Source organism: Amphibalanus amphitrite, unplaced genomic scaffold (assembly GCF_019059575.1).
Source record: "Amphibalanus amphitrite isolate SeventyFive unplaced genomic scaffold, NRLGWU_Aamphi_draft 000583F_arrow, whole genome shotgun sequence".
NCBI classification, from domain to species: Eukaryota; Metazoa; Arthropoda; class Thecostraca; order Balanomorpha; family Balanidae; genus Amphibalanus; species Amphibalanus amphitrite.
Window position 1 is genome coordinate 36,991 of NW_024882077.1, and position 25,398 is coordinate 62,388.

The following is a 25,398-nucleotide window of genomic DNA, read 5'->3' on the forward strand; positions in this document are numbered from 1 at the left end:
GTGATTCATTCTCCAAGCGAAAACAGCTCATTCCCGGAATAGAAGCATTCGGAGACATCTCACGACCTGCTCTGGAAGTCGCCATCACAGTGACAACTAGCCATCTATAACTCGATCCACGCCAAATGACGGGAGAGTTGAACCGAGACATGCACCTACCGTATCGGAGCTCGCGACCGCAGGGGGTCGGTCGACCGCAGGAGACGTGGTCACTGATCAGTGACCCAGGGTGACCATTGCACCAGACCAGGGAGGCATCCGTTCACCCAAGGTCGTTGCATTTGTTCAATATCATCGTTTCGATGGCCGCTGGTAGCATGGGGTTTGGGTGGGTTCAGCCTCCTTCAGCCCAATCCTAATGTCTTTATGTCCCCTCCTCATTTCATTTTTCGACTTTGAAAAAAGATGACAAGTCAAATGTTCGCACAACATAGTACCAAGAGTGGTAAAACAGCTCCACAAATAAGGGTGGAATCATGTCAGGCTCACGTTTGAGAAAAAAAAAACTAATTTGGACCATGATATGTCCAGCGTCCAGCATCCCTAGCAAGGTGGAGGAGCAGCAGCAGCCGCCGCGTCCTCTATCGGCGGACTGGTGGCGACATCTTTATTGGATTGAGCAGCCTGCCTTGGCGCCGTTCTTCCTCAGGCGCGACCTCGGCTTGTACTTCTCCAAAAACTGCAGCTGCTTCGCATTGATGGCTCCTCTGCGCTTCCTGGAGCAGGACAGAAATGGACCAGTTAGAACGATGGATTCAGCCAGATCCAGCAGCTACACCTGGCAGTTACAATGTATAAAACTACACCCGCGAAATAGGGAGTCTAAGTCCATAAAATAACGACGCACACGAGCTTTTGCCTCAGTCCGCCGTTCCAGAGTCACTTTATTCGCAAGAATTTGAACAAAAACAACATTTCATTACTATAGACAGTGAACTAGGGTGACCCGCGTGCTCCGCAACGCGAAAAGGGATATTTTCGATCGGCGGGTGTTCGGTTGTTCTTGTGTCGGTTGGGTTATCTATCCATTTCGGTCGATTGCTTTTTGACAGCTAAACGTTTTGGTTTGTGGAAAAAATATCCACCGCATCGAGGTGCCCGTGTCTGATAAGCATGCTTTCCACTTCAGAATCTGTCAAATGTGCTTTATAATTGAGGTGCGTAGTTTTAAGACAAATGAAAGGCGTAGATAATTTTCGCTAAAAATCGTTTTGCAGAGGTTTAAAACATTTATATTTTTAATAATACTGTTGCTTGTCATGCAAACGTGATGATTGGATCTTGGAGAGAATTGAATGCTCTTTCTAATGATAGCATTTTCAATTGTCAAGCGTATCAGGTTAAGCAGCAAATCCCGTGTAACTTTTTAGTGGCACATTATGGACAAATACCATTTAATTCAGCGATTTTTTCCACATTGTTTTTGATTAATTAGCTGTTCACAATTTTTCCATGAGAGGCGGTACATTTCTCTTGCCAATTGACGTTGTTTCAACTCTCTCAGTCTGATGGTCACGGGAAAATAAAATAAAATCCAAAATCCGTTTAAAATGGCACTTTTTGAAATGAAATTGCCCTCACACTTGCACGTGGCGCGTGCCACCCCTGCACCGCACACTATTCGATTGCCCGTTCGATTATCTACACGATGCTGTTTTCCCCGTGCCGATCGGGCGCACGGCTACCGAGATATTGCACGGGGAACGGACCCGTGTCGGGCAAATTTAGCCATTTTCGCCCGTTTTTGCCAGCCGATTTATACATGTTAAGTCTATGACGCGAATTTGCACTTTTTGGGCACGCGCCACGCGCTCGCTATCGATCCGATCGAGCCGAGACCGCTCAAAGGCACGTTGTCCATCCTTGTTCTATAACTTGCGCAAATTTCAGCGTGGTAGGTGCAACGGTGTGATCTGTAACCCGCGCTACGTAGCACCATGTCGCGACCTCGGTTACAGACAGAAACTACGTCACCTCAAATAGTAATATAGATACTTCTGTATTCAAAGTATCTCGTCCACGATGGAAAGGGTATATCAGCGCCCAGAGGCTAATGTCAAGATATAAAGAGCCAGAGCCTCCAATGACAGGGCCAAAGAAACGGTATCTACGCTGGCCCGAGCGCCAAAAACACCTTTCTTCACGGCCAACGACTTATTGCATAGATAGAGATCATCAACTGCGAAATGAATTGAAATTATCATAAAGCATGCGTAGATAACACGTCGATAGCGCCCAGCTAATAATCTTCACGACCTTCGCCGATTTAATTACGACTGAGACAGTTAATATTCATTTGAGACCTTGTGCTATCGGCACTCTAAACTGACACAGTGCACCTCTCCTATCATCGTCCCAATAATTCCAATTGCAGCCGGAAGTTCTGAGCGTCACGCGGCAGACAGCCGTCCCTTATCTCCGATAAATAGCAGCCCCCACTTAACGAGCAGACACGATAAGCCGGTACTTTCAGTGGGCGACAGACCTTACATTGATCACACGCCTGATGATTAGCACAGAACAGACACTGGTCACCCTTATTACAGAGACGGCGGGGGCGATGGTTCCCGAACATCTTTGGGGGGTGGGGCAAGAGAGGGGGCGCACAGGCGGCAGACGCTCGATGACGGATGACGCAATCCCAGCAGAGGGAGAAATTCCACCGGCCGGACCCACGCGGCGCACCACGTCACATGTCATGTGAGAGGGCGCCACTGTCGCCAGCTCCCCCGTCCGCTCCGCGTAGGAAACCGCTCCCGTGCCACCCACGTGGTGGACGCGCTTCGAAGTTCGAACCTACACATCCGTCCATACTAGCATAGGACAAGTGCAGTGTGCACACAGAGGGAGTTGTGCAACAATTGGCATATAGGTACCACGTGGTTTTCACCAGCAAAAGGTCACATGGTGTGTGACACCATTGCGTCACCCTACTCGGTATCTTTCTGTTTTTCTCCTCCCCCCTCTTTCCTCTATCCCTTGGGGATTTCCCAGGTCAAAGCACATGCTCAGCGGAGCTTGCGTGGGGTTCATTTCCGCCTATACCCGTTTCTTCTTCAGTGATATATTTTGACGCCATATGACCGTGACACCACATATGTGGTGATAAGCATGAAACATGTGACATTCCCCACCATGTATGACCATTAATATTGCTATATTTCCCTGAACCGGGAAACAATCCATACTCGGCAGTCAGCGCTAGTCGACAATATTCGGAGAAAATGACTGGCGGCGATAAATTAACCACCAGCACACGTTATTCAGATTTCAGTGCATTTATACCGCGGGCCGCAAGATTCTTGACAAGTGGAAATGAAGGGATGTTATGACAGATTTGTAAGACAGGAAAGTCACTTGGTCATCAATATTCAGGTGTCAGATAAAACCCATGCATCATAATCTACGAAGACTTGTGAAAATACCAATAGCTGACTTTCAGAGAAGCAGTATTCGAAGGAGTTCCCGTGCCCAGCAAAACAAGAAGCTCCCTCAAGCTGAAGCAGAAGTGGCCGTTTGGGTCAATCGATTTTAATCGCGTTAACCCTTCTCTCGTGTTCTCGCCACGTCCGGCGCGCCCGCCCCTGCCGTCACCGATGACGTCAGCACACGGATGACGTCACGCCACTCCTCGGAAATTCTCCTCGTCGGCGCCGTCGCCGCGGTCCGGGAATGCCGGCCGGCCGTGACGTCAGAACCCCACGATAAGAGCTGACCGGGTGAATGGCGAGCGAGCCCCGTCCGCTCTAGTGGGTGTGTGCGGTCTATATAGCACGACAGATTATCACAATTTTAACCATTGGCTGTGCAGTCTACAGAAGTTATCGACTACCGTCCATCGATCTCAGTCAACAAATTAATTTACGTACCACTGACTTCTGTCCGTAACTTAATTTTAGTAATGCCCACCGGTCACTAATGGCAACTGACCGTGACTCACGACTTCCGAATTAGCCAATACGTACACGTCGAATGTCACTGACCTCTGACTCACGGTTAACGCTAGTCAACAACTAGTACTGGTCGTCACTCGTCAGCGATCACTAACTGCGACTGGCGCCACTCAGTGACAGTAAACAACGGCTAGTGTTACACTTACAACTCCATCATCCGTATAGCAACTGAATAATGGCAGCGTCCTCACAAATCGTATAAACAACCTCGAGTTCAGTCTCTCTACAGGCCGATTGGCGCAGTGTAGCTGCTTCCTGTTGCTTTACTAATCTACAATCAGGCCAATTGGATTGGATAGGCCTTCCATGAGAGTCAACTCATTATCAATCGCATTCATAAATCGTCTATACGTCCTATCAGATCTCACCACAGACCCCTTACAAAGCTGGGCTCAAAAACTTCGAAAAGTCTCCAAGGCCCTCATATCACCCGTCCTTCACTCAGTACCTACTTCCAACCGTCTCCCAAGATCCCATCTCGCTGGCCTGCAGCTCCCATCAAATTCCACAGCCACAACTTCCACCGTATTACCTCACAAACTTCTACCCCATCGGCGAACAGTTCCGACCTCAGTCCTCCGGGCGCTCCCCATCCCCCCTTCCCCTTTCTATTTCCCCCTCTACCCTCCCTCCCCTCCCCATGATACGTACTCTCGAATGAGCTCCACAGCGTCCTCATACTTGAGTCCGAGCTCCATGAGTGCCAGCGCCACGAGCACGGGCGCCCGTCCCAGGCCGGCCACGCAGTGTACCGCCACGCACGAGGTGGGGTCAGCCCGGGCCTGGCGCCGCACTATGTCGAGCCATTCGGTCACAACCTGGAGAGCAAGGGGAACGGGGTGGAGACTGGAGTTAATATCGGCAGTCACAGCCTCCACAGTGCGGCGGGGGAAACGGGGGAGGTTGATGTCGGTGGATATGCAAACCGTAAAAACGACGGGGAAGCGAGTGTGAGTACGAACCGGCAAGCACAATCAGTGATGGGAGGGGAAAACGGGGCTACGGTTAAACCGATTTGCAGAGAAGACACATGTCCATTACATCATAGCAGATAAGAACAGCATGAGGGGTTCAGTTAGCACTCGGATGGTGCTTAATCTGAATTGCATGGGGGTGGGATACGAGGTAAGTGAGCACCGGAAGACACAATCAGTACAGTCGTGTACAGGTTGATGGTCCCCTACTCTTTATCCACCGGGTTCCTATGGCTCAGCATTGGCAGCAGCCGCCTGGTACCGGTAGGCTGTACCGCATGACCCGAGAGTGAAGCGGCACAGTCTACCCACGCCGTTTGACATCGGCTCGGGTCGCCGGGTGGAGCGCTTTGTAGACCAGCTGTCGCGTCAGACCAGCCCGGGAGGAGGGGCTCGTCTCGGTGGTTGGCGTGGGCTGGCGAGTGGTGTGGGGCGTGTTGGTGGACCATGGGGGCTGGGCGGGTGTGTGTGGTCACTTGCTGCATTGCACATTTTGCGTCGCTTAACAATTGCATTCCTGTTTTTGCTAAGCACAATGCACGGAAGACTCAGCGAATATAATTTACTTGTGCATTGTGCAAAACGTGATTTGGCACGGTATCGAGGCAACCATAGGTCTTGTGCCACATAATATATGCATGATATTTAGGCAATACGCTTATGAAAGTGGTAGATTGATCGGATTGATCCTGGATGTCAATTCGTATGCTAAATCTCGACATGTATTAAATGAACGAATGAATGAATCAATCAATCAATCGACAATCGACATGTAGATATAAAACCGTATAAATGGCTCGCAACCACTAAAATCAAACCAGATCCTAACTCGGAAAAGCAGCCGGAGCCCCGATGAGGCTCGAACCGGGACTCCACGTTGAAAGTTTTGCCAATGATTCATCATCATTCCACCAAGCTAGAGCGACCGGCACCCGAAACCACAAAAAAACATTCATTGACTTTGCTGCCGACCTCCCGGCCCCGCCGCCCGCCCAGCCAGACTTTGCCCCGGCCGTGGCCACCATCCGGTGTAGCTCAGCGTAGGAGTGCTAGACTGTCAAACTGGCCGGTAGTGACAGGCCCGGTTCGAGACGCTTCGCGTGCTGGATGCTTATTTCTGTGTCCGAGGCTATGCGATTAGTCCACTTTTCAGAATGATTATTTGGTGACAGGTCTGGTTTCTTTCTTTGCTGCGATTCATGAGGAGACCGTATGGACCCTTACCTGTCCTTCCGCACCCCACTTGGGAGATGGGTGTTTGAACCCCCTGGGTTTTGTGAATATCTCTAAAGCGAATTTTTGGAGGGTGGATTACGATCGGTTCTATGCGACAAGTGACCACACACACCCAGCTCCAGGTCCGCTCACTCCCTCCCCACATCACCCCCGCCCCACACCACACTCCAGCCCGCCTCATCCACCGAGCCGAGCCAAATAGACAGGAATGACCCTTAACCCGCGCCCTGATGGGGGGGGGCCATTTTGGCCCCCCCCCTGTGGTTTTTCTTAATTAGCGAGAAAACGGCGGCGCGCAGCGCCGCCAAATTTTGGTTACCTTACCGGACATCAATTTGACACCTTCACACAAAATTTCAAGTCACAGGTCACCTCAGGTCAGGAGTTATTGAGGTCAAACTGAGGTCATGTTCGAGTAAAAATGAGCAAAAAACATGACATCTTGAAACGCTCACCAATTCTACAGTTAACAAGCAATTTTAAAGTTCTTTATGTGGTTGTGTAGACAAAAGACGGCGCTACAAAACTGCTATCTCGGATTTTCGAAATTTTGGGATTTTGACCCCCAAAAATCAAAAAAATTGATTTTTTTAGAAAAACTCAAAAAATTTCCAAAAAAAATTCGAATTTCGAAAAAAAACCGGAATATATGTGATAGTCCCTGCGCTCTTCGATATACATACCAAATTTTAGATCGATACCTCTTTTTTTGGCCAAGTTATAGCGAAAAAAACTGTTAAAAATTGATGACGTCAAATTTTTGAACTCAATTTTTAGCAATTCTAGACCTCGTAGCGCAAAACGGAGACCACCATTGAACTCCCCGTGACGAGCTGCATCGAATCGATACCCATTTTATGCAAAAATATCAACTTTGAAATTTGACCTCATTTGACCTGACCTTGACCTGACCTTGACCTGACCTTGACCGAAACGTGACCTAAGCTGGCCCTAAAGTCTGTCTGACCCACATAATCGCATTTGTCATGTAAAATGGACCATAAAACATGTATCACACGACACTTTCATATTGTGACCCCCCAGTGACCTGACCTCTGTGACCTGACCTGGTATCAGTGACCTCAAATAGCAAAATATGTGTTTGAAGAACATTTCCCCATCGATGATTTTCAATGAAATGCATTTTACACGATTTTACAACGCATTTCTTGAAATGCCTGTAAACGGTGAAAATTCGACCTTTGACCTGACCTGTGACGTCATCGGTTTGACCGAGGTCAATGAAATTGGGTCACAAGGTAGTTCCCCGTTGGGGCTATCCAACACCGTTTACCGCTTGTCGCTATGTTGCGTGGTTCTCGAGATCTGAGGGGGGGGGGGCCAAAATGGCCCCCCCCCCATCAGACCGCGTTGCTCGGCAGACCCCATCTGGGCGCGGGTTAATCCCCCCCCTCCCCCAGCCGGTGTAACGCAGCGTCCGGTCAAATCGCTCTACCAGGCGACCCGAGCCGGTGTCATACAGTGTGGGTAGGCTGTGCCGCTTCACTCTCGGGTCATGCGGCACAGCCTACCGGTACCAGGCGGCTGCTGCCAATGCTGAGCCATAGGAACCCGGTGGATAAAGAGTAGCGGACCATCAACCTGTACACGACTGTACAACGTGGGGGTAATGGGGACAGTCTATGACTGTTGGTTTAGATAGGCGACTGGTGAGATAACGTGAGGTCTGGTTGAGTCTGGGAGGTCAGATATAGGCGACAGCCATGCTGGGAAGTCCAATAACTGGAGTGATCAGTCGACTGGGGGTGTGACAATGAATAGTGCAATTAATACAGCTGCAGGGAAGTCAGGCAGTGAATAGGGTGATTGGAAAACGATTCATCAGGTAAGATAACTGGGGAGGTCAGACAACACTTGACAGTTCTAATCTTTCAGCTGTTGTTTGACTTCAGCCTGAGAGGAAGTTCAAAAACACCTGATGTAAGAGTACCAGATAGCACACGAATATCACGTCCCACCGTTGAACGGGGATCTCATGCTGAATGTGGGAAAACGCTTCAAGGCTCAAGCAGAACTAAATTCAGAACGCACAGGCACAAGTAAACACGGACATGATCGATTAGCAGAGTTCGGTAAACTTTCAAAAAACATTGTCCCTGCCATCCGATTGCAAAAAGTTATCTTTGCAACAATCAACGCATCTTGCATACCTATGCATAACGAAAGGACAAAATCATTTAGCATAAGGAGCATCGAATTTTCCTTTCAACATAGCTAATGAGCCATTCGTTTATCTGAGCTGACATGGGGAAACGTGCTTCAAGTTACGATTTCAATATTATCCTTGTCAAAACGCACGTCGCTCATACAATATGCACCTAACACATCGTCTACTGCACCGGTAGACGGTTGCCTAGACTAGGTTGGCAGACTACATTTGGACTTGACTAGACTGGTTGACTATACCCCACTTGCCTCCGCGGGCGGGAAGGAGCCGTCGTCGAACTCGAGATCGGTGACGGTGATACCCTCCTTCTCCAGCAGGTCCGTCTTGTAGCTGGGTTCGCAGACTCGCACCACCGCCTGCGCGTTGTGCCGCTTCAGCTCCTGTGGAGGAAGGGTCAGAGCGACCGGTCAGCAAGGGTCAAGAGTCAGAGAGACCGGTCAGCAAGGGTCAGAGAGTCAGAGGAGGGGTCATAGAGGGAAACAGATCAAAGAGCCATGAGAGGTAGCCAGGCACTGTCAAGTGAGAAAGTGTGGTCAGCAGGCAGGGTTGGCATTTTTGCCGGCAAAAACTAGTTTATGCCATTTGCCGGTTTAAACCGGCTTTAACCGGCAAAAAGTGGCAAAAAGTGGCAAAAACTAAAAACCATCACAATGATATGCCTAGACATGGATTTGAACATGAAACATTTTAAGGAGAATTCGGTGAAAGCTTTATGCTTTCAAACAGAAGTGACATTGACCGTTGAAGTGTTCTATAACTCAAAAACACTTTCATGGGCTTTCCTTAACCCGCGCCCTGGTGGGGGGGGGCTATTTTTTGCCCCCCCCCTCCAGATTTTTCGATATATCTCCAGAACCGCTGCGCCGATCGTCACCAAACTTTCAGTACCCTCCCGGACATCAATTTTACACATAGTGACCAAAAATTTTTCCAAAGGCTATGATAGGTTGGCCGGAAATGACGTCAGAGTGACGTCATGTTCTGCCGTTTTCGACCCAAAAAACGGTTTCGCGGGAAGAGCTGTCAGGCCTATAGCTTTGCAAATACAGAAAAACGATAAAGACATAAAAGCTGTAGAATTGACAGGGCTACAAAACTGCTATCTCGGATTTTTGAAATTTTTGGATTTTGACCCCAAAAATCAAAAAATAGATTTTTCGATTATAATAACCAAAAAATCCAAAAAGTTTTTTGAATTTCGAAAAAAACCGGAATATATGTGATAGTCCCTACCGCCCTCTATCTACATACCAAATTTGAAATCGATACCTCTTTTTTTGGCCAAGTTATAGCGAAAAAACTGTTCAAAATTGATGACGTCAAATTTTCAAACTCAATTTTTAGCAATTCTAGACCTCGTAGCGCAAAACAAAGACCACCATTAGACTCCCCGTGACGAGCTGCATCGAATCAATACCCATTTTATGCAAAAATATCAACTTTGAAATTTGACCTTTTTTGACCTGACCTTGACCTGACCTCCACCAGAAAGTGACCTAAGCCGTACCTGATAGTCTTATAACCAACACCATTGAGTTGGAAATGAAAAATTTGCCATAAAACATGCATCGCACAACCTTAGTATCTAAAGTTAGGTTCATGTGACCTGACCTGTGAGTTGTGACCCTTGGTGACCTGACCTGTGACCTGACCTGGTAATGTCAGTGACCTCTTATAGCAACATATGTACTAGGCAACCGACGCCCTATCGCTGATTCTCGACAAAATGCGTTTTCTTCGGTGTTATAGCGCATTCTCTAGATGACCCGTGAACGGTGAAACATTTCATCTTTGACCTGACCTGTGACGTCATCGGTGACCCCGAGGTCAATGAAATTTGGTTTCCTTCGACAAATTTGACAGGCCTTTCGAACGCCGTTTGAATTTTGCGGATCCGTCCAGTAGTTTCGGAGATACGGGGGGGGGCAAAAAATAGCCCCCCCCCCCCCCCACCACCACCAGGTCGCGTTATAAACAGACCCCACCAGGGCGCGGGATAAGGAACCAGTAAGACGCCTTTTGGGGTTGACAAATGAGCCAGTGCAAGAGTGAGTCCTGCACAATCAGAAGTGCGAAGGGGTATCTGCCACCGATATGCGCACGGCACCCTACCGTGGCAGCTTTGCCCCACTCTCCCCTACATGGAAATGCATTCTGTGGGGGATGTCTACCGACATGCATAGACATTTTAAGCAGGGATAAGTAATGAGGCAAACTTCAGAATGTTTGGTGCATCTCTATAACATCCAGAAATGCATTTGTACATTTCAGATCCATTCCTAACTAGAAAAGTTAAAGGGACCCTCCCACCTTCAAAAAAGTTAATGAATTGGCACGAAAGTGATGTCGCTCGGTTCAGAAAGAGCGAAAACGAATATCTACCAAATTTCATCGAAAAATATTCACCGGTTTTCAAGATATTAGACTTTTACTTTTGTTTACTTTTTGGGATCTCCGCTGTTCCTAGCGACTTTATTTGAAAGTGCGGCATTTGTTGCGCGCAAAGCAGCATATACCACCGCGTGCTACCAAACGTTTTAGTAAAAGATTTAAAAATCGTTAGATCTCCGCTGACGTCACAAATTCTAAGGGGGCATACCAATGCACTAGCCCCTTAGAATCTGAAAACTGCAAGTTTGAAATTCCATATCTCCGAATTAAAGCATTTGTCGATGTTGTGAGTGCCCAAACCGGTATTTGCAGGCCATGGCCACCAATTTGGCTATCTCAACTCAAAACTAATGTTAAGGTGGGAGTGTCCCTTTAAGGTTTGGGCCACCTGAGTTTTATCCAGTTTTTGCCAGTTTTTGCCACCGGGGTTTCTGCCAGCCGGTTTAAACCGGTTAAAACCACTGGCAAAAACCAGTTTTTGCCACCCCTTGCCAACCCTGTCAGCAGGGGTCGGCCGGTCAGGCAGAGGAAGGTCAGAGGGTCAGCGAGAGGGGTCAGTGAGAGGGGTCAGCGGGGTCAGGGAAAGGGGTCACGGAAGAAAGAGTCAGACAGGTATCTAACTATACGTAAAGTCAAATGAAGCCACAAGGATTATCAGAGCCATACTGCAACACAATCGGAGGGATATGCGTCAGAAAGAGTTGTATGATATTGTTAGATCAAATATTTGAAGGCCTAGTAAGGAGCTTACAAGATAAGATTGTGTTATGCTGCTCGAAATGCGTTCAAAAGCTGGCAAGGTAAGTGCCAGAGGTAAGGCAGCAGCGTGCGAAAATAAATTGTGACACCTTATCTCAGAAGTTGCAGTCTACGGCATTCAACAGACGTCATTCCACGCCATATTTTTTCAGTCCTTCTCTATCACACAGGCACTCAAGCCCGCACACCGTGCACAGGATACAACCCAACCAGACGACCAATGCACAATTCATCCTTCCCAGCCTAAGCTTGCTGTCGACAGATCGAGATCTGATAGCTGCGGCTAGAGGGCCTTGGCTGCGGCTTCGGTTCAGCAGCCTTCAGCGTTCGTGCAGACGGCTGAATAATCCCGTGTAAACGCACAGTGCGGTGCAGCGGGAGAGATGTCGCCAAACCGGTAGGTACCGGGCTCCACTGGACTCGCTCCCTTAGTCGATGTGTCCACAATGAAGAAGGTGTGGGTAGGAGCCAGACTGGTGTTCGATTCACCCGTGATTGGGATTGAATCAAACAACATTTGATGAATCGAAAAGGTTTGATTCACCATCAGAATTGTTCGATTCACAGGCCATGATTGAATCGAAGCATTGAGAATCAGGGTTGATTGAATAAAAAATTGACGATTCATGAACTTAAAAAATTGAAGTGAACATACATAGTTCATTACAAATACCTAATGCGCCGGTGCAATGCAACAATGGAGCTGCTCAGGTGTAAAAATAAATTGTGTAAAAATATTGGCCAAATATTGGTTTGATTTTGTTTTAATCGAATCGAAAAAATAGTTCAATAACTTTTTGGCTGAATCAAACGTGAATCGTTCCCTTTTGTTTTTCGATTCTCTGAATCGAAAGGAATCGATTCACTAATTTTTTGGAGGAATCAAACGGTGATTGAATATAGAGAAAAAAAATAAAATGAATCAATGATTGAATCGATCCAATAAAGGTGAATCAATAACCAGTCTGGTAGGAGCAAAAGGTGATGGACCGTTAGATACCTAGATAGAGCTCCCAAATTGTGACATAGGGCGATAAATTAAAAATATTTAATTACACCCAGACTGGATTGTAGTCGGTGGAGCCGAGCCAGGGCAGCATGTAGTCGGTTGACAGTGGACACTATATGTGCAGGGTGGACTTTCAACCAGTGCCCTTTAACTAAAACGCAGACATTGCACCCACGATGAAATTGGCTATAACACCTAGACTGGACTGCAGCTAGTCATTGCCAGGTCATTGCAGCTAGTTATACTTGGCATTAAGTCGATACACTCAGACCGATGCATCAGTACACCGATGCATTCAGGCTGGAATCCAGCACGTGCGCCCAGAATGGATTGTACAATTGTACATATATCGGTAAGTAAACAGTAGTCAAGGCACCGCAAGATGGACTACAGCCAAGTATCCAGACTGTCACTGAGCTCCAGCCAAGTATCCAGACTGGACTCCAGCCGGTGCTTTCGTCGATACCCCGACCGGCGACCAGCGGCTCCTAACCCAGACACTGCCGTGACGGCAGCAAGAGCCGATGACGACACCAGTGCTGGGATGACTTACACCAGGCCCAGCGGCCCCGTCCGGTGAGGTAAACAGCGGCGAGGGACGGGACGGACGGGCCGTGGACAGGCGGAGAACCAGACTACACCGACCGACCCAGCTCCGCCCAAACAGGACGGACAGGCGGGCGAGCGGACGGACGGACGGACGGACGGACGGACGGACGGACGGACGGACAGACGGTGGGGCGGGCGGACGGACGGGCGAGCGGTCGGTCGCCGGTGCGCACACACTTCATAGCCTTGACACACAACTGGCGGTGGTCAGTGGGACGGCCGACGGCCAGCAGCCAGTGGCCAGGCTCAGTCGCATCCGACAGTTACCAGGCCCGACTGACAAGGAGGGCACAGCGAGAAGAGAAAGCGCAGCCACCGATTAGTTGAGCGAGTTCATGTGCCCGCACGTGAGGGATGGTCGATGTTTTATTGCGTGCCGGGCATGTCGGATAACCGCTAATCGTGAAGGACAAGTCATATCTCTGTGATATGCTGGAAACGAAAGGAATGTCGATAGCCACATTCCGCAACCGAAAGATAGTGATAGCCACATTCCGCAACCTATTAGGGATTTCGTCGCGACAATTTTTTTTAGAAAAGCATGAACTCAATACTCTTTTTGAAGATCACGTGATAGTTGTTTTATTTGGCAAAGTCTCCGAAACGTCGTATACAATAGCCTATTAACTTCCACGATACTATTAAAAGAAAAAAGATAAAAGCATCAAAACACGATGCGACAAAATAAAGCAAAAAAATGTCACGCTTACTTATGATGCATGTCCATTGTCCAGCAAATTCCCCATTTCTAGTCCATCCAACTACGGCCTAACCCTACTGAAACTGCCTCATTGTCTCAAACCACTACTGGCGTGGTTGGCTATGCTCTCTCAGTCTCGTAGCCCGATGGCACAGTTTCCAGAGCCGAGGCGCCGTGACAGGCCACACCGCTGGCTGGCCACGGTCCAGCACGAGACGGCATGACGCAGCACTCTCGCACGGAGAGGGATGGCAAGGCACAAGACAGCCAAGGTGGCCATAAGGGAGGCCATGGAAGTGCTTAGAAGGAGACTTATCATCGAACTCTCTTTTAGAAGACGTGCCTTCCCTGATTTTAGCCTCAACCGGATTCCCTAATGTAAGACGTAAAAAATGTCACAACATATAGAAAGATATGATGGCGATCGAAACTTTGCGTGTACCTACTTAGCCCTTCATTTCGAAATGCTATCGTTGATAAAAAAAAAAAACGAAAAGAGCGTAGAGCGAATGACAGGGTTAAACAGGGGTTCGGAAAAGAAACGAAAACGAGAGCTGAAGAGAGAGAGAGAGAGAGAGAGAGAGAGAGAGAGAGAGAGAGAGAGAGAGAGAGAGAGAGAGAGAGAGAGAGAGAGAGAGAGAGAGAGAGAGAGAGAGAGAGAGAGAGAGAGAGAGAGAGAGAGAGAGAGAGAGAGAGAGACAGAGACAGAGACAGAGACAGAGACAGAGACAGAGACAGAGACAGAGACAGAGACAGAGACAGAGACAGAGACAGAGACAGAGACAGAGACAGAGACAGAGACAGAGACAGAGACAGAGACAGAGACAGAGACAGAGACAGAGACAGAGACAGAGACAGAGTCGGGGCGGGACTGAGCGACAACCGTTGCCCCACTCACCTCGATATAGGAGGGCAGGATGGCCTCAGTGGGCCGATCCGTGATCAGGAAGCGCACGCCACGGTACTCGATCTCCGAAGGAGCTGGACGGCTGCCCTTGCTCTTCATGTTGCTCATTTCACTTCGTGCCACTCACAGTACAGACAACTGGGCGACGTCTGGCCACGTCCACTCGGCACGGCTCGGCGCTCGGGTCACTCCCTGACCGTCGGACGAGCGGCCCTCTTGTCCTCTCTTTGGCGCTACGGTGTGGCGCCTCGTCCCATGGAAGCGCTGGGAGGTCGGGGCGGCTCTCGGCGGCGACTAGGTGGCTGAAAGGCGACTAGGCAGCTATTGGGCTAGGCAGCTAGGCAGCTCACTTGTGCTGAGCTCGGCAGAATTCTCCGCTGCACTTGCGCACCTCCATGCGGCTGTAGCCCCGGCCAGACTGCTGCTGCGGCAGACAGAGAGGTCACAGGTCAGGTCACCGAGCACTGTGCAGTTACCTGAGGTTACCTGTCACACGTCTTTTGGGCGGCAAGGGAGAGAACAGAATAGTGAGCCCTACACGTGCCCAAGTGCGACGTGAGACCCCCGAGTAACTTGTGCGGACCACCTTTCTTACCGACCCCTAACGCTGTACCTATGAACTTTGACCGCCATCGGCCTTGTCGTTCTTTGGCGCGAAGGGTCTCTGCACGTGCGCAAGTACAAAGTGAGGTACTAGGTATCTGAATGGTGCCGATCACCTTTCTAACCGGTCCCCAACAGTGAAGGTCCTACAAAGAGATTACAATTTAGACCGCCGGGACAATGGCATTCGCAACCCAAGCCAGCAGGCACAGGCCACAGATAGCGACAGGTCAAGTCAGCGGTAATTTCACAGGATGCACAAACACACCGATTCAATAGCCGAGAAAACGCGCTGTTAGCTTAACAAAAACTAAAATAAACGGCAACAAAACAATGAAATTAATTATCATAAACATGTACGGACAGTTTTACATAAAATAACAGCAAAACGATCATCAGGGCAGTGGCGGCGGAAGGTATTTTGGGATGGGGGGGCACACCTGATCCTTCCCGGAACCTAGGGTACCCCCAAATCTAGTTTTCTCGCCGGTTTTAGGCCACTTATTTTTCACCTCTTGGCCTTTACAACAAAAATAAAAAATAAAACATTTGCAAATAAGTGAGATAATTAGTCTCATCTGAGTCAAGAAACTACCTTTTTGGTAACCTGGAATAAACGTTTAAAGCTTCCACACATGAGCTGTCAAGTCAGGTACGGGGACCCGCAGTTGCTACTGTACAGCGACCCTGAGTAAATTGTCCCAGCACCCTCACAGGGAACAACGATAAGCTGTCAGAGGGCACGCACAGAAAACCTCAGCTGCTCTTGTGCAGGGACCGGCAGTCGATATCAATGTTATCGGTTGTTACTGGACAGGACAGACGGCTAGAGTTGGGGTTCGTGTACAATAGCAACTGCGGGTCCCCGTACAGAGGGGGATTTTTTTACTTAAATAGGTATTGTCTTCCATTCAGCTTTTCTTTGAGGCCCTCGGCCGCTAATATGGGGAGGACAAGCTGCCCCGACGGTTCCTGGCCCTTTGAAACTTTGCGGGGGCAGAGACCCCCACGGCCCCAGAGTTGTGGGGGCAGGCTGCCCCCATGCTGCCCCCGGCTCACGCGCCTATGCCGGCTGGCGTCTGGCAGAGTCGCGGGGAAAGGCCTGTGGCACGCTCAGACGCACTTTCGTGACGTCCGTGCCGCCTGCCGGGCCACTCGCGTTCCGTCCTACTCTTCCAGACTTCGGTTACCGGTAGCTCGTAGATAGCTCTGCTTGATTTCTGAGCATTATGTGTGGAGGGCGTTTGGTGGAAATAGCCCGTCACGGACTAGCTCGCCGGATAGCCCGTCGTGAAAACGGCTATTATCAATCCAAGTCACTCGCTATATCAACTTAATAAAAAGGTACTCAGCCAAACTGGCATATGTTCCTGACGTAGGTAGTATGGAAGTATTGTGGTACTTCGTCGATAACAATTTTGGGGGGGCAAAAAGATATGTTTGCCCCCCCCACCCTGGAAGATGGGGGGGCGCCGTGCCCCCGCTGCCCCCCCGCTTCCGCCGCCACTGCATCAGGGCACTTTAGCCTAGCATTATAAAGGTAAAAGGCGCGAGAAAAACTAGTGGAACATCTTGCAAGCATGGAAGGTTCAAATGCATAGGCATTGTGTTTTATTCTTTTCTTCGATGAATGAATATGGATACCCCGTATCGTAAATTATACAGTGTGTTCGACAGTTCGTTGAATAAACGGACAACCCTATCACAATGCCAACAGCATTAGATGCAGTCATTTCCGCCTAAATGTTTGTCGCGTTGCTCACGTGATGGCCTCCCTGAACAATGGCCGGCGCAACTGCAGAGCTAACAGTTACCTCATCGGTTATGACGCGCGGTGGGTGACACTTTTCCTCCCCGCACTCAGCCATTTCCCTCCTTCCTCCTGTAAATAGCCATCCTCCCCGACCCCGGTTGAGTCAGCCAGCGCTGAGCGGTTCAGCCCGTTCAGGAAAGGGGAAGGGCAGGGGTGGAAGGATGTCCCGAGCCCCAACCGCCAGCCGGCGAATCAATGCCTGCCGGCCGCTCCCTGCGCCGCCACCGTCGCCGCCGCCGCCGGGTGGCGTCAGGCGCCGGGCGGGGGGGGGGGGGGGCGGGGGCGGCGGCGGCGGACCGGCCGGATGGAGCGTCCCAGATCGACGGCAACACGTGCCCCCACCAGACACGGTGTATGGAGCTCATCAAGCCCAGCCCCCGCCGCGTGGGATTGCCCAACTGAACTTTGTTCTGTTCTCACTTCACAACTATTCAGATTACATGATTGGCTTTATTTGTAGACACCCACATGTTTTCTCAATTACTGGGCATTCAAAGCATTCCAACACAGGTGGAAGCTGCATCGACGAAATTGTTTCATCACTTTTGACTTCTGCCATTAAACTTTTGAGCACGACACTTGGACCGGGCATGTGACAACACTGACACCCTACCCCTTCCCCTCCAGCCCCGTCCCCAACCAAACGACATTACACAGGTGCGAGAAATCGATCGAGGGAGTGGTGTATCGGGGGGGGGGGGGCATCAGGCGACGACGCTGGCAACAAGGCCGCCCCCTTCCCCCCTCCCCGCCGTTCTACTAAACCAGTCTATACCGGGGCAGGGACAGCCTTCAGGGGAGGGGGAGGGGGAGGGGAGGGTCTCTGGGTCGCGGGGGACACACGAACCCGTCGGGCGTGGTGTCGCCTGTCCACGAACCCGCCGGGCATGGTGCCGCCTGTCTCCTGGCGCCGCTGACACTTGTTTGGAGCGGTCGACAGACCCTGGCCGGCCTCGTCAGACCGTCATGGCGCCGGCCCCAGCGACTCAGACTCACAACAGGCGCGTCCGGAAATCACAGTCAATGGTCACGTGATGCGTGTCATAAGACTGCGTGATCGGATAAGCCGGTCACGTGATGGTCTCCCTAAATGGAGCAGTGTCGGCTCAGAGCCACGGCTAATCAGAGGCCGGGGGTGGCCGTTTCGTGACGCTCTGGAAATGATGCGGCGCTCCGAGGCTGCGCTCGCCCGTCCCGCGGACGTGCACTGCACAGTTGGTCCGTGACATGAGGGTTGTGCGCTGCTGGTGGATCGTGACCAGAACGATGCACCGTCGGAATGTGATGGTGTCGACAGAAAGCTGACTAACGCCTGACGCTGGTTGGCGATGTGATGGATCTAAGCGCAGTAGAAGCATCCGCTCAGAACATTTAACAAGCCGCAAGGTAGTTCGACATGCTGCCGAAATACCAGCACGATATCGGTGACATACTGGTGTATCAAATAGCTCGCAGCTCTGGCTTCCATTCAGCGTTCCATTTCATCGAAAGTGCTACACAGTTACACACATGACATACCTTTAAGTTCTAGCTCAATCAATCACAGTATAAAAGATATGCTATGAACTCGAGAACGCTATTGGATGAGTGGAATGTGGCCGTCACAAACGAACATGAACAGATGCCTCTATATCAATTTTAGAGCAGTTTCTGACTAACCCCTTCGCTCAAAATTAGTCAGCATTACCATCAGACTTGTGCCAAGGTCCCAAAAAGATCCGAGATCCAGGGTTCGCAGAGTCCAAGGTCTGGGACCTTGATGGATCCTGGACCTTGCATTGTCATTTTTGTCGCGAGACCTTGGAAACCCAGGACCTTAAAACATCCATATGCCGCGAGACCTTGGAATCCCAGGACCTTAAAACATCCATATGCCGCGAGACCTTAGAATCCCAGGACCTCAACATTTGCACATGTCGCGAGACCTTGGAATCCCAGGACATCAACATTTCATGTGACATGAGACCTTAGAAACCCAGGACCTCAACATTTCATATGCCGTAAAACCATGGAAACCCAGGGGTTAGGACCTTAAAATTTTGGTATGCTGCAAGACCCTGCAGAATGCAGACCTTCAGTACCAGTTTTATTATTTGTAATGGGATCTTAGGAGAACGGTCTGGACCTACACCACCATTTTGTTGAGGGACCTCAAGAATCCTGGAAGCTGGACCATGAGGTTTATGTTGCACATGGGCCACTAAGGACCCTGCACTAGGTTTTGTCTGTAAGCACTTCAAGTCTTCAATAAATATCTATGGTTGAGCGACCAGCTGCAAGGGGCTAGATAGCTACACAAAGAGAAAACGAACCAGACTGTGTAGACATATATAGAGCAAAATCATTGCCATGGTTGTGAGGCAGAACTGGAACAAGAGACCTGGTAGCTTTTTACATTATCAATGTTGTGGATTATGAAACTGTCAAACAGTGGACAGTGGTGGTTTGGAAAGTTCTTTTCTAATCTCACCTCACATATTTTCTGGGTTGTGATATGCCGGGCTTGAAGCTACTTGGAAGCTACCCTAAGTGCCAAACTTATTTGTTTTCCATTCATCAAATCACCATTGAGCAATGAGCAATATAAGCAATCATTCCATGACAGTTCAACTTTTTCGTTTAGCAGGTTTTCGTCGGACAATTTTTCGTCTGCAGATTTTCGTCCGCAGACTTTCGTCTATGCATTTGTTCGTCTGTGCATTTTCAAGTCCGCGCATTATTTTCATAAGGACATTTTCCGCCTCGTCCAGACGAAAAAATGCCGGACAGAAAAATACTCAGACGAAAAATGCACCAATTTAATTCGAACAGACAAAAAAATGCGAGACGAAAAAGTCAGACGAAAATCTGCCGACGAATAACCGGCTGACGATTGTCAGATGGAATTTTGTTCAGAGCCTTCAATCTAATGTGAATGAACAGTAAGTAAGGTTTGCGCTCGCTGATACTCTAATTCTATTGGCTTAGTCCATCAGTTTTTCTGTGAGCGCTCGCGCAAACAAGACTTAAAACATATTTTACTTTTTATCCTAGGTATTATGTAACTGAATGTGCAGAAAATCGAAAGCATATACCTATCCAATTCAACTTTTCCATTTCTATGAAGCCTGTAGGTTTTATTTCTGTTTTTTTTTTATATTGCCTGAAAGAATACTTGAATGTCTGTCTTCAATAACTGTAAGGTGCTATCCTACATTCCTACTGATAAGGTAAGATTGAATTGAAAGGGACATGACAATACAAATTGCAAGGTACCTATTACCTACCTATATTTTTTACGAATTTGTCAGGTTAAAGAAGGAGAGATTGATATTATGATTCATTTTTAACTTGTGCTGAAGCTCCCCCTACCTATGTTGGTTAACGATAAAACCACCACAGTCCACAGGTTTGCATAGGTTCTGCCCCTTTAAATGTTGCTGGGCATCCATTGGCAGAATATTTAGAAGTAAGTCTGCTCATCAGAATGTAAGTTTGTTTAAGTTCTTGTTGTGGGACCCTGAATACTTTGGATCCTGAGATGTATTCTTGCCGTGGGACCTTGAGGACTGTGGACCCTGAACTCTGAAGTGTGTACTTGTCATGGGACCTTGGGGACTGTGGATCCTGAAATTCACACTTGTCGTGGGACCCTAGGGACTGTGGATCCTGCAATGCATTCTTGTCGTGGGACCTTGGGGACTGTTGATCCTGCAATGCATTCTTGTTGTGGGACCTTGGGGACTGTGGACCCTGCAAAGTATACTTGCTATGGGACCTTGGAAACCTTGGATTCTAGAAATTGAATTTGTCGTGGGACCTTGGAAACCTTGGATTCTAGAAATTGAATTTGCCGTGGGACCTTGGAAACCTTGATTCTAGAAATTGAAATTGCCGTGGGACCTTGGAAACCTTGGATTCTAGAAATTGAATTTGCCGTTGGACCTTAGAAACCTTGGATTCTAAAAATTGAATTTGCCGTGGGACCTTGAGGATCCTGGATCTTGATTTTTGGTCCCGGCACAAGTCTGATTACCATATGTGTGAAGTGAATCAAACGAAGCTGACGAGCACAGTGACTTCACCAAGCACTAGCGCCAGGTTCGTCCTCATATATCGTATGGCATAATCCGTAGTGTGAATCGTAGCCTGACCCGTTTTCCTTGGAAGCCCACTCAGCACCGGCAGTCGGCAGGCCAATGCCGACTCAGGTTTTGCAACGCCTCTGACCATGTTTGGTAGGGACTGATGCTGCACAGTGCACTGGGCACTTCTAAAGGGAATTTGGGAATTTGGTTAGGGCTAGCGTGATATGGGACTTCAAAGGCTTCGCCGTGTGATTAATGGTTTGGGACGGCGAAATTATATGTTGGAGCATTCCAAATCACATGCATCAGGAGCCGGCGGAATAACATGTTTGTCTATTCCGAAGCGAGCCATTCCTTCAGTGGATCCCCCTGGGTTGGGCTGGGTTTTCGTTTGCCCTCTGGACTGATCTGGGCTATGTCCGGTGACCTGGTCTGGACACAAGTCGAGTGGTCGAGAACCGCCCAAGGCGGGCGTCTGGCTCATGGCTGTCACAAATGGAGAATGGGGTCACCAAATGTCATCGCCGCTCGGTCAGACAGGCGATGGGACGGCAGAGAAAACCCAGGCCCTCCCTTCTCATAACCGTCCAAATACCGGACGTTACTGCCAACCACCGCTCTCGATGCATCCGAAACCGGCCACCGCTCTCTCCGCTCTGCCCCATCCAGTCCTCTCTCATTCCACTCTCGGTCCCCTATATCCTGCAGAGCCGCCTCCGGCCTGCCCACCCCCTATCGCCCTCTCCCTATCCCGCCCCACCCGTTTCGTTTCATAGACCACCAGCCATCCCGGCCAAGCACGGCACGGGTCACGGCACGGGATTCCAGCGCGGGACACGGTGCAAGGCACGGGACACGGACAAGGCCAGTCCAGCCCTCTTCTGCGCTCCAGTGAGCGAAGGACTCGGTGCTCGCAGTCTCTCGGTCGCACCCTTTCCAGGAACCGGCACCGGTGATACCGAATCTGATCTGCGCCGCGGTCACGGCCGCCAAATCCGCGGCGCAGCAGCCGAAGAGCGCCGCAGTTGGCGAGCTAGGTACGCCGCAGTTGGCCGGAAGACGTAGTGGTTTCGTTTCGTAACCATTGTTCCAGAAAAGTCTACGACCCCTTTGCGACGTTTGGGTAATGTGTTTTTCGTTTATTGAAGCAAGACGTGGGCTTTAACTTAGGTATGCACTTTTTTATATTATTATAATATCATATGCATTCATGTATGCATTCATTCAAATTTACCAGCTATACATAACGTAGTCAAATAAGTAATAACATCATGCATGCAATGGTTCAGAAGCTCACATATTAAATAGTGTGTTTCTACCCGTTCAGGTACTAAGGAAGTGTTCATTTTAAATAATAATGCTTGGATGCTGCATAACCCATGTCACGAAAAAAGTATGATTCCTGCGCCAGAGTTACCTGTACATTCTTAAACTTCATCTTCCTTCTTTGCTTTGCAGCGAAGAGCGCATTCTGCTAAGCTCGGCGGATTTTCCCATGGTTGCAGAACGAATCCGGCGTCGTGGACAATCATCCTCTTATGCTTGTAGGGTCTCGGTTATAACGGTGGTGCCGGGCGAGCCAAGGTTGCCTGCAGCAGGCCTGCCAGCCAGCAACGCCGCTATTTTTATCACAACACTGGCACCGTTTTCCGATCCATAGCGGCGAAGCCTCTGGAGTTTACTTCAACGCCAGAGAAAATGAAACTGGCCCAGACAAAGCCGGCAAAGCCTGTCATCTCGTATAGGCTGTCAATGCTCATCACGAGGCAGAAGACGAAGCTGATCTAGGGAGAACAAAGACTGGAGACAAAGACTCCGCGGGCGACCCTCGGCTGTCAGGACAGTTGTCCTTTCGTCGTCCCCACCGGCTGACCCTGACACCTCTCCGGACTCGGTCCTACGTCTGACACAGTTCCCATCAGTGCCACCGCCACTGCCTGCATGACGACAGTCCTTGTCCCTTACACCTATACGGTACCGCCTCTGACACAGTTCATAATTCCTACCCCATACCATATCTGAGAACACTCCTGTCCCTTACAATTTACACTTTCAGTGCTGCCTCTGGCAGCATTTCCGTCCCCGACACAGTCCCTGACACAGCTCCTGACACAGTTCGGGTGCCCGTGTCACACAGGGCAGGCTAGGTACGCCACCTGACACCGTACCTTCCCTCCACGTACCTCCGTCCGGTAAAGGACACGCCCCGCCGTTCGGCTCGTGTCGAACGGTTCAACAGGCACGCCCGGTTCGGATCGGGTGGCCCCGTGCCGCCCCGGGGCTCCGCCCGGGTCAGTGGGTGTCGAGCCAGATATCGACCGCTGCCGGCCGGCCGCCCCGGCGCGGCGCGGCGGCCGCGCGGGCAGGCCGGTCGGACCGACAAGTGCCCCAGGCGGTCGGCCGAAACAGCACAGCTGATCAGGTGGCACGTCAGGTGCGCAGGTGGTCCAACAACTGGGCGAAAATCGGCCAATGGGATACCCGCGGAATAGCGGCAGGGTAATTACAATGGAGCGTCCAACAACGGGCTTCATAGTTTCACGGCAGGCAATAAAGGCCGGGTGAGATCTTGAGGATTATCAAGCCTCCCATTCTTCGCCGGTTATCAAACGAAGAAAAAATCGCGCTTATCTGAGAGACCAGTTGCAAAACGAGCAAAGATGAAAGACCAGTTCTTTCAGGATCCTGTTCGTTTCTGACGGTTGCTAGGACGGCGAGTGTGATGTTATCCGCCATCGCGCCACGTCAGCGGCCCGGTAAGAGAGAACAGGTTCCAACACGTCGTGCGGACGGCCACGCCGACCCCTCTAGGGCTTCGGGAATCCCGAGCGTCCCACACTCGGGTTCCACTTCAATGTACCCCGCAGTCACCCGCCATATGGGGTGCACAAGTTTGGCTTTATAGACTTTTTAATAGCAAAATATAATGCGATTATAGAGCGTTTTCGCTGAAAATAAGCACACTAATATTATTCCAAATTAAAACTAATCTACATGCAACTAGCATTAAATTTAATAATGCATTTCAAAAATAGCAAACTAACACAAACTTGCATGAAAGCAAATAAATACGGCAAAACTCAAACGTTTATCCACATTTCTGAATTTGGTCTTTTCCACCATTCCTACGGGTTGCACGAGCGCCAGAAAATGAAATGACCCCTGTCCACCTAGGCACACACATCTAGCATTTCCGCCCTCCCCCGGTCGGATACTCACGACTTGGGCCGTCGTTAGTTCTCCGGCGCACATGTAGGAAATAAGGGTGCGCGCCTGTACGGGCTTGTCGAGCGATCGCGTGGATCACGGGTCCCCCACCAGCGAGCGGCGGCGACTGGCGGCCGGCGGCCCGGGGCCGCCGGCCGCGTGCCACATCACTCCCCTGGCCGTGCGCCGCGCACGCCCCCGCTGCGCCGCTCAGCTGAGCAGAGCGGCAAATGACGTCATTCATTGAAAACTTGGGCGCATGCTAAAAGATATCGACTCAGAAAAGCACAAAGTCAGACAAAAATGATTGATTATGAGAGAAAAACATAAATGAGTAGGCGGATTACACTCAAGAACATTACTTTAGCAGAAAATCCTATAAGCTGGTAAACTCATGTTTGGCAATCAGAACAGATGTCGCTACTCGCTCTCAGCCGGATTGTAGATGACGCTAGACGCTCTCCCTCTCTCGGACTCCGGAGAGATTGGTTGGTGAAGTCGTCTCCCCTAGGGTCGGAACGGCAACTCTACGAGAGAGTGCAATTCAATCAGAAAATGCTGTTGGGCTGAGCCCCCAGGCACTTACTGGCAGGGTTGTATACCAATCAAGTCGATTGAATTGATTGATTTGATTCAACGCGTATTTTGAGTTGATTGGATTGAGTCGATTGACTTTTGGAGATGACTGGTTGACTGACTCGTTTGACTTTAGCGACTGGTTGACTGATTTGATTCCCGAAAATTAGAGTGACTCGTATGATTGAGTCGATTGAATGGAAAGTTGAAATAAGTTTTAGTTGACGAAAAATAATGACACCAATTGATGACATCAAAGATCACAAAACTACACTGAAAACTGCTTGTCATCACAACTGCAATATGGGGTAGATGGCCAAATAAAGAACAGGGCCTAAACATGAACAGCCAACTTTGACTTTCAACTGCAATAACTGCTCCAATCCTGTGATAGAACCTGGCGATG

At 49.7% G+C, this 25,398-nt stretch overlaps 1 protein-coding gene across 2 annotated transcripts; it reads right to left on the reverse strand.

Annotated features, from left to right (window-relative positions):
* Positions 1-571: 571 nt before the first annotated feature.
* LOC122394282 (protein tyrosine phosphatase type IVA 3-like) lies at positions 572-24,592 on the reverse strand. 2 transcript variants are annotated; one of them, XM_043391036.1, is made up of 5 exons: positions 24,429-24,592; positions 14,718-15,147; positions 8,600-8,731; positions 4,605-4,771; positions 572-716 (listed from the first exon to the last, which is right to left on the reverse strand). In XM_043391036.1, exons 2-5 carry the CDS (start codon positions 14,832-14,834, stop codon positions 608-610), a joined length of 525 nt encoding a protein of 174 aa, XP_043246971.1. In that variant the 5' UTR covers positions 14,835-15,147; positions 24,429-24,592; the 3' UTR covers positions 572-607. The 2 variants fall into 2 exon arrangements, with proteins under 2 accessions (XP_043246971.1, XP_043246972.1); XM_043391037.1 differs by having other exon boundaries at positions 14,718-15,150; positions 24,429-24,585.
* Between the last annotated feature and the right edge of the window lie 806 nt (positions 24,593-25,398).

Excerpts from the sequence above, each read along its gene's own strand:
- LOC122394282 (XM_043391036.1), bottom strand. The coding sequence starts at position 14,834 with ATGAGCAACATGAAGAGCAAGGGCAGCCGTCCAGCTCCTTCGGAGATC. Across the intron at positions 8,732-14,717 it reads TCCTGCCCTCCTATATCGAG|GAGCTGAAGCGGCACAACGC; the intron begins GTGAGTGGGGCA and ends CTTCCTCCACAG. Across the intron at positions 717-4,604 it reads GCTGTGGAGCTCATTCGAGA|GAAGCGCAGAGGAGCCATCA; the intron begins GTACGTATCATG and ends GTCCTGCTCCAG.